Source organism: Dinoponera quadriceps, unplaced genomic scaffold (assembly GCF_001313825.1).
Source record: "Dinoponera quadriceps isolate SergipeBrazil2010 unplaced genomic scaffold, ASM131382v1 scaffold1565, whole genome shotgun sequence".
Taxonomy (NCBI): domain Eukaryota; kingdom Metazoa; phylum Arthropoda; class Insecta; order Hymenoptera; family Formicidae; genus Dinoponera; species Dinoponera quadriceps.
In genome coordinates this window covers 2,938,829-2,948,418 of record NW_014556124.1, presented here as the reverse complement: position 1 = coordinate 2,948,418, position 9,590 = coordinate 2,938,829, and the positions used below count along the sequence as shown (strand labels likewise).

General features: G+C 33.0%; 1 protein-coding gene across 1 annotated transcript; it reads left to right on the top strand.

The window, feature by feature from the left end:
* The first annotated feature begins 4,512 nt into the window (after nucleotides 1-4,512).
* Nucleotides 4,513-8,282, top strand: LOC106746675. The gene is made up of 8 exons (XM_014623473.1): nucleotides 4,513-4,605; nucleotides 4,774-4,893; nucleotides 5,608-5,725; nucleotides 6,153-6,438; nucleotides 6,992-7,093; nucleotides 7,675-7,839; nucleotides 8,018-8,150; nucleotides 8,223-8,282. The coding sequence occupies exons 1-8, from the start codon at nucleotides 4,513-4,515 to the stop codon at nucleotides 8,280-8,282; spliced, it is 1,077 nt and encodes a 358-aa protein (XP_014478959.1).
* The last annotated feature ends 1,308 nt before the right edge of the window (nucleotides 8,283-9,590 follow it).

Sequence of the window (9,590 nt, the reverse complement as noted above, 5' to 3'; positions counted from 1 at the left end):
GGATCACGCAATACTTTTGATCGCTAAGTAAAGCATTTGACTACAAAGAGTTTGAAAATACAACGTTTGTTATTACTGCAATCACGCACAAATTTAAGCCTAATTAATATATCGAGATGTGAACACCCATTTAATAAAAGTAATATAACACCAATGTTATAATTTCTCAACGTTACATAATATATGTGTTATATTGTATTTATATTGCTGAGTGGAAAATTATAACATTGATATTATGTTAGTCTTAGTTGATCTTCACTGAAATAATTGGTATTATCGTATAATTATTACAGTTGCACTTATGTATCTTCCGTCCAATCATTATACATACAGAAGCAGAAAATGATTTAAGTTATGACTTAAATTTCAACATCTTTTTCATTTCTCACAGTGTACATCATTTGTGACTTCGGAATGCACTCTGGAGTTTATTATCGAAGTTCTCTGCAGCATATGTGTCTTTTTAATCTACGTGATAAAATACAATTCATACAGTTTGAATATGAATTCCGTGAGTAACCAATTAACAAACATTCACAATCGCTTGTATAAATATACAAGCACATATACTACTCGTACGGGAAAAAACTACAAGAATAAGACAAAATTTTTGTCGTGATTTTGTCATATTCTTACGGTCTTTCTTTTCCTGTACGGGTAGTCTGCACTAGAACTCGATTTTTTGTTGAACGTTGCAAAAACGAACGATAGATAAAACATTTGCTGGAAGTACTTCAATATACCTGTGATGAGCTAAAAGACGAGAGCGAATTAGCTATTATGGACGAATACGGGAACGCCGGGAAAATATATACTCTCACACTTATAAGTAAAACTATCCACCTATTTTAATTTTTATTACTCGATAATTATTATTATTGGATCAGTCAAAAAATTCTGCTCGATTTTCTGTCTTCCTCGATGGTAAGCTGGCCACTTTATGTGATAAAAATACAAAAATATTACCAGGATATCAGCATAGAACCATAAATAACGACTTAGCTATAAATATGTTTCTATTCAATATAATTAAATAAAAAATCACAATAGATTTTTTGATGATTGATCCAAATTAGATTTATGTAATAAGCTACCTGTATATGACAGCTTTTTTTAAATTATCCTTTAGTAATAGCCGTTTGCGGTTTAACTATTTTTGCATTTCTCCCACATTGCTTGAGCATTCTCGCTAATATGTCACCTGCAAACGAATCTCGGCCACATTCGCCGCAAATCGTGACAGAATACTTCATTGATTCGGAAAAGCATTTCCTTCTCATTCTGTTACATACAAATGCAGCATTTTGCATAGGGAAAGTTGTGTTGTTAGCGATATCAACGATGAATGTTGCATGTATCAAGCTAGTTTGCGGATTCTTCAGGATCGCCAGGTGAAACAATTGACATCGCTATTTATTAACAGTGAACATAAAAATTTGAGCGATAAACAATATATTTTATTATCTCAAACTAATTTAATGAGACTGCGATTATGTTCATTTTATTTCTAAAATTTTCTCGTAAATTAACACATGGCAATGCAGCTAAGTTATTCTTGATAATAAGATATAAATAATCATAATAATTATTTACAGTTATCGCGTGGAACAGACCATGATGATGTATACTCTAAAAATAAATAAAATAAACAACACACGAAATCAGAATTTGATTGAAAATGGGATTTTTTGCGCTGTGGATATACATCGCAAAGCTATGTGGTTCGTATCAATGATGGTTTACTGTATTATATAATGTCACTTCAGAAATAATTTCTTCAATAGATTTACACTTAGTAAATTAAATTGTATCAGGTTGTCGAGATACACGATCATGAAAAAGCATAGAAAAGCCAGTAAGAGCTAAGCGCGATTGCTGGTGTGAATACATTTATGTTAAATTTATATGAAGGATAAATATGTTTGTCAATATAAACTCACGTGCCAACTTATTTGCCGGATTTTTCAAACGTACACGGAAAATTTACTTTCCACGTCAAATCGATCGTGTATCCCAATTATTAATATTAATAATCCTCAAATTCCCACAAACTATTAATTAATTAAAGGTTAATTGATTTTCTTGAATATTGCGAACAATATTGCCTCAGCCAGGAATCGAACCTGGATCTCCCCACTTGCCGGGCGGGATACCTTAACCAATTCGGCCGCCGAGGCTTTACACTTAGTGTTATTTACAAAATACTAGAGTATCAATGTGATTTTTAAATTACTAAATATTCTGAATAAATTTGACGTAGAACGTTATATATTTATATACAAACGAAAACGATTCATTTACGAAACCGTGTTCACTGAGAAGTGTTTGCTTATTTTAGTTTATATTTTTCATTTTTACTTTATTGACTATTGTTTCTTAAACAACTTATATATATATATAAGTTGTTTAAGAAACGATATATATTATATTATATATTCATTTTAATTTTTAATGTCAGATTTAGTTATTAAAATATTTGCAAAATACTTAAAAAGATGAAAAAACTATAAAAGGAAGTAATATATTACAATACATCCTGCTTAATAGCAGTCATACTTTTTCCAAGCATTATTTCTCATTTTAGGTTCATAGAATTTTTTATTTCTAACATGGTAGTATGCTTTTTGCTGTTAATAGTGATTGGAATTGTTGCTTCCAGCATCACTCTTTTTCGAGTAAGTTTTATCTTCCGTATTCTTATACACACAACGGAATGCTATAACAGAATATTTAGCATTGTTTTATGTTAAGACAACTTGAATCGTAATTACTCACGATTTTAAATAGTTATAATCTTATGAAACACGGTACAATTCATAAAATATAGATTTTTAATCGAAATGCACGTAATATTTAACTAATTTGTAACTCGTATCTCAGATTGTCCAGGTGATTTCGTCTGGAATGGACTTCGATAAGCTGATATTGCCCTGTGTTTCTATAAATATATTTTATTTGTACATAATCCTCGCCAACTATTACGCACAACAAATTGTGGATCACAATGATCACGTATTTTTTACCGTGTAAGATACAGTTTTACAGATAATGAAATAAAATATATAAGATAAAATTAAAACAAGAAGAGATCACAATAATTCGTAAGACGCGAACATGGTAGTGTTATACATTTTTCTTTTACAAATCTTTACTTTCCGTTTTGGTTGACTGTATATTTGTTTATCGTTAAATAGATATAACGCCAAATGGTACAAGGCTCCTTTAAGTATACAAAAAATGATGTTATTCATGTTGCAAAGAGGCACTAAACCTTTCAATATGAATCTCGGAGGAGTAATCGTAGGGTCCTTAGAAAGCGCTGCTAAGGTAAAAGACGTACTAATGTTTCATCGATGCAGTGCCCATACCGGGAAAATTACAAGAATACGAAAAAATTACTGATATACCATTGAAGAACGATAGTTTTTAATTTTTTTGTATTCTTGCAGTTTTCTTCCATACAAGGAATTTTGGAATAGCAAACAGATTGAACATTTCTTTACAGATTATGAACGCTTCGATGTCCTATTTCACTGTTATTTATTCTATACGACGAGATTAAAGAAAATAATTCAGTGGAATGACTAAAGCAGATTTAAATTAATTAATTCGTTTGGTTCTAAACTGTTTAATCTAGGTTTGTCATTTGTGTGGAAAAGTAAGAAACTCATGAAATGTGTTTCCTGGAAACAACTAATATTGTAATTCATGAAGATAGAATGGGAAGTCAGCAACATTATACATAATACAAATGAATTATTCAACTTATATATCAACTTAGCTTTGGTGTTTAAATTAAAAATTTCTTTTAATAAAATATATAAATCTATAAGTGATATTAGCGATAAACATTGGCTTCACTAATGCTTATTTTTTGTAATGTAACGTATACTGCAATACATACACTGTTTGCAAAGCAAAATTTTCTCGTCATTTATAATATACTTAAATCCTTTTATTTTACATAGTTGAATTTTTATGGCCGTCGAAGCAAAGTTATTTTTAATAAAATGTGATGTTACGTACTTAGCCCACGATATTCTGAACCATAACATTCAACGTTGTTTATTCAAACGTAGCTCCGGAATATGTTCGCTCGATAAAGGTACGTGGAATTGTAACACCGAAAGATGGTAACAGCGACTGCGCGATTTTCGCACGAAAAAAATCTCTCGAGAATATTTTTTCGTGGGAAAAGCGCACTTGTCAAATTACCGTCGGTGTGAAATCGATCGTTTAACAACGGACTTATTACCATGAGAAACTCTTAAATTGCGCAAGTGTCCGATCTCTCGGCTATATAATTTGTCATTCTGTATTATGCATATATTGAATTAGGAAATTTACTTCAAAATATACACTAGAAAAGAAAACTTGTAGACGATTAAACGAAAAGAGAGGGGACGTGAAAACCTTCACTCATAGTTTTGTGGTCAAACGCGTGTCAATATTTGTGCAGAGATGATCTGTGTAAACACCCAATATTTCAGTATCCATCGGATTCTTTTACTTATGGTTGGCTTATGGCCTTACGAACAGTCCAAACTCACTCGACTGCAACGAATCTTGTTCAGTGGCACCTTAATAACTTTTATTCTAGTTCAGGTACGTTGAGATTTTTAATTTTATCTCATAACAATTTTTTTACAAAACATATCGTCCTTTACGGAAGCAAGTTAAACAACTAATAATTTAAAGGTTTTACTTCTGCTGATAAAACGTAAAAGTTACCATTACGACGAGATATTATAAGGAATTTGTTATTTCTTACAGTTTGCAACATTCGCGACTTCGAAGTGCACTCCGCAGTTTGTCATCGAGGTTCTCTCTGTTACGTTTCTCTTCATCGCTTATGCAATTGAATACACTGCGTACTGGATTCACCTAAAAACCGTAAGTAGACAATTGGCACATTGTCAACCGTTACAAAAATATTTCGCCGTTTTTACTCCTCGTATAGCGCCTTTTTAGCGCGTTTTTGAACTGTATCATTTTTATGCTCGTTTCTTACACTCTCAGGCACACACAGTCTATTAGACGAAGAAATATGACGAGTATACGGGAGTATGATGAATGAATATTTTTGAGAAGATTTCCGTCTTCGAAATTCATTTTTCAGCTGATGAGTGATAGCATGTTCATATGTTTCTCTTTTATTCGGCTTCATTTCGATATGAAAAGAAGTACGACAAAGAGCTATGCATTTATTCGTAGTTAAATGTTTAAATGTACGTTTACACACCTCAAATTTATACAGTACTTTACTCAATAATAGATAGTAGATAGTTTACCATTACCATTTGGATATATTCATATGTAATTCGCTATAATTCCTCGTTATTAAGGAAAAATACTTCTTTCCTACTTAAAAACGGGGTTATATATATTCAACTAAATGCAGGATTTCACTACTGAAATGAACAATTTTCGCGGGTTAAAAACGGCGAAATATTTTTAAGGGGATCGTTCGTGTTGTCAATCGATTACTTTGCATGCTCGTAATTTTCAATAAAAAGCATTTCGCGTTCCGAAAATTATACACTGTCTAAAAATTATTCATTTAATTCCGAAGAAAGCAAATGTCACAGAAAATTATTGCAATGGTAGATAAAACATTTACTGGAACTACTTCAACATATTTACGACGAGCTGAATGACGAAGAAGAAATTGCCATTATGAATGAATACGGGAATATGGCTAGATATCACACTGGCATACTCACGAGTAAGACAATCTCTTTTAGTTTCTTGCGGATGGCGAAATATTTAATTGTTTATTTCAAGTTGAACATTACATGTCAGCACGCCGTTGAATATTATATAATCATCTATCGAAAAATCTATCGAAAAATGAATTATATACTTAAAATATATTACATACTTGAAAGTTTCCACATATTTATGCATTGTTAAGACGAGATATCAGCGGAGATATCATATCAGCCAGTTCCTTTCAAACTGTATTTTTCGTCTCGTCTCTGATTAGACATTAGAAAATATATGAGCATGAAATTTGAAGTAAGCCGCCGTATGTGACGCGTTCGTGGAAATTTAATGTAAAGAGCAGAGACAGGAGAATGAAGAAGGAAGAGCTTGAAGTATTTGACGATTTTGTACTTTGGAATATTAAAAATCTACGATTTATGTGACAGTTGCTTTGAATCATTTCTTAGTTTTGTCCACGTGTGGCATGTCCGTTTTTACGTTATTCCCATTCTGGCCGTGCATGTTCGACATCGCATGGCCCGCGAACGAATCTCGACCTCATACGCGGATATATATTCCGACTGAGTACTTTATCGATCAAGAGAGGTACTACTATTTGATTATGCTGCACTCCAACGTAGCATATTACGTGGGCTCAACTGCATTATTAGCGGCCGGAACAACCGGCATGTCGTATTTTCTACACATCTGTGGAATGTTCAAAGTCGCCAGGTGAGAAAATCGACATGATAATAAGTGAAAAGATACAGACGGTGAAGAAATATTCACACTGAAAGAAAAGATCAGCGGTTTTGATCAAAAACAACCGATCAAGTAATGTATCCGAACGACTTTGAGGCTTCCAATTAAACGTTAAGTACTTTTATCCGATTAACGCAATTTCCGATTAAACGATTCCGATTAACAGAAATTCAGTTAGCATGTGTGTCTGTTAAACAATCATTATAAAAATGTATAACATCATATAAATGTATAATTGGATATTATATTGTACTTGATCAGATAAAGAAAGAATAGTTTCTTTTACTTTACGTGATATCCAACAAAAAATAATATAGAATACGAAGTGTAAAAACAATCTTCGATTGTTAGCAATCTCCTGATTGATTGTCTCAAGTTAATTCAACGGGGTTACGAATGCCTCGCCGTTCGCAGACATTCATATTTCGTTCATATTTTTTAGTGGCTCATATTTTCCTCTGGCTTGTGTGTTGTATGCGCTTTTAGATTACCGTAAGAAGTACAGTATATTAATATTTTGCAGTTATCGCGTGGAGCAGGCCATGATGATCTGTAGCGTGAGAAATCAGAATCTGATTCATGAAGGGATTATTTATGCCATAGATATGCATCGAAAAGCTATAAGGTTAGTAACGATCGGACATATACAATAAATGCATACGGTTTATCATGAGATTCACTATATAGACAGTTTTTCCCAATAAATCTGTGCTTATAATATGATATATCTTCTATGAGTTTCAAATCGTTTCTATTTTAACAAGTTTTTAACGTAAAACTCAATTATCCACATGTATTGAAGATTGAAAATAAAGGGGTCAGGAGGAAAGTTGGTTGCCGAGTAACTATCTAAATGAAAATGTAACACGGGAAACTTCTCCCTGTGATATTTCCATGTATATGATATATACTTCTTAACGGTAGCGGTATTTTCATGGGGATAACTTATCTGTTTAGGTTCATACGACATTTTATTTCCAAATTGCAAATATTCTTTTGCCTCTTAATAGTGAGCGGAGTAATTTCTACGAGTCTTAATCTTTTTCGAGTAAGTTTTGTCCTCACCATAAGTATTCGTCCATGCTTTAATAATCACAAACAATATATATCATTTTATAAATTTGGTTTACATTAGGACAGCTTAATTTCCATTAGCAATTATAACGAATTAAGTTAAATTAAGCGTATGTAAAAATTGAGCTCCAGCGTGAAACTCATGTCTCAGATTTTCCAGGTAATAACATTTGGATTCGATCTGGAAAAACTGATAATACCTTTTATTTGTTTAAATACCACTAACATCTTCATAATACTTGCTAACAATAACGCGCAACAAATTACGGATCATAATGACGACATGTTTGCTGCTGTGTAAGAGATAATATTTAATTTTAACAGATATAAGATAAAATATAACAAATAAAATTAGAACTAAGAAGAAATAAAAAAACGTATTTTGCATAAAACGAATATTGTTTTGTTGGGTGTTCCTTTCAAGAATCTCCACTTTTTTATGCGATTAATCGGTTAGTTTTTCATCGTCCCTTAGGTATAACGTTAAATGGTACAATGCTTCTTTACGTATACAAAAGATGATACTGTTCATGTTGCAAAAAGGCACTAAACCTCTTTGCGTGACTCTCGGTGGAATATTCACAGGATCTTTAGAAAGCGCTGCCAGGGTAAAAGACATATAGTGTATTATAATTTAGTCGAATACGATACATTTTAAATGCTAATACATTCCATTGCAGCTAATAAGCACTTCGATGTCTTACTTCACTGTTCTTTATTCAACACGCCAAAATATGTAGTATACAGTGGAATTATTTCGACGTTGGAAGTTAAGTCGATTTTCTTCAATTGAATCCAAAAGTAATCCTAGATACATGATTTTCAGTGTGAATTATTTTCGATGTAAATTGCTTAGTAATTTGACTTTTTAAAGTATTTCTGCTGTAAAAGCAATAAATTACGAAAGGTACTGTTACATAAAAATGCAAAAATGATCTTGTCATAATTGTTCCCTTTCGTGTAAAAAAAGTGTGCATCAATAATCCCTTATAAACTGATATTAGGACAAATATTAATAAAAACAATAGAGACATAAATACTACTGAAAGTACTACTGAATTCGACTATACTGAGTTCCAAACTATATCGATGTATTATTTCACGGTTTTGTATTCTACATAGCAAGATTCATAACATGATGAAATAGTTGTTTTCAGCTTAAATCAATTTTACTCTTCAAGTGTTATTGCAGATAAATATAAGTAATATAAATGACCATTTTAATCTGGACAACTCACCGGCAACGAATCGATGTGTCGATAGTATACTGATGTACAGTAACGGACAGAAAAATTGCGAAACTTTTTTACGGTGAGTTTCGCAACGCATCCCGTGCCCCATAAGAGAATTTGTTTCTAATAATTATCAAAAGATACATTTCCTATTGGACACGAGATGCGTTGCAAAACTCATTGAGAAAAAAAGTTGCAACTATCCTGTCCAGAACTGCACATCGGTTTTCGAGGCACGTGGACTGATGCTTCTACGCGAAGATTCAGCGTGACCTGCGAGCGTGCATGCGACAGAACGAAACGCATGGTGACGCATTCGCCAAGGGAATAATTTTCACGCCTGCGTCGTTCGAACGACAGAGCAGCCCCTCCGTGTGTATTTGTATTGTATGAGAAATAAACATCTGTCAAATTTCTTTCGGCGTCGTATCGATCATTTAATCATACAGCACTTCTCACGAGAAGCGTGCTGAACCGCGAGTGTCTCATTCTCACGGTGGTGTTTTCCCTATCATTTTTTTCCGCGCCGTTCCCGTTAAATTGTGTAATTAATGTTAGAATTTCCGCTGGAGGGTGCGAGACCATAGAATATTCAATGAAGCGAACGCAAAAGCGGGGTGAGCGAGACTTCACAGGGTTTTCCGCGGTCACATGTGTCTCGCCACTCGTCGCAGAATGATCTGCATCAAATCGCTGCATATCAGCCTCAATCGGTCCCTATTGCGAGCTGTTGGCTTATGGCCTTACCAGCAATCCAAGTTGGTACAATTACAACTAATCTTGTTTCTCGGTATTTTGTCAACCTTCATTTTATTT

Excerpts from the sequence above, each read along its gene's own strand:
- LOC106746675 (XM_014623473.1), top strand. The coding sequence starts at position 4,513 with ATGGTTGGCTTATGGCCTTACGAACAGTCCAAACTCACTCGACTGCAA. Across the intron at positions 6,439-6,991 it reads GGAATGTTCAAAGTCGCCAG|TTATCGCGTGGAGCAGGCCA; the intron begins GTGAGAAAATCG and ends AATATTTTGCAG. Across the intron at positions 8,151-8,222 it reads CTTTAGAAAGCGCTGCCAGG|CTAATAAGCACTTCGATGTC; the intron begins GTAAAAGACATA and ends ATTCCATTGCAG.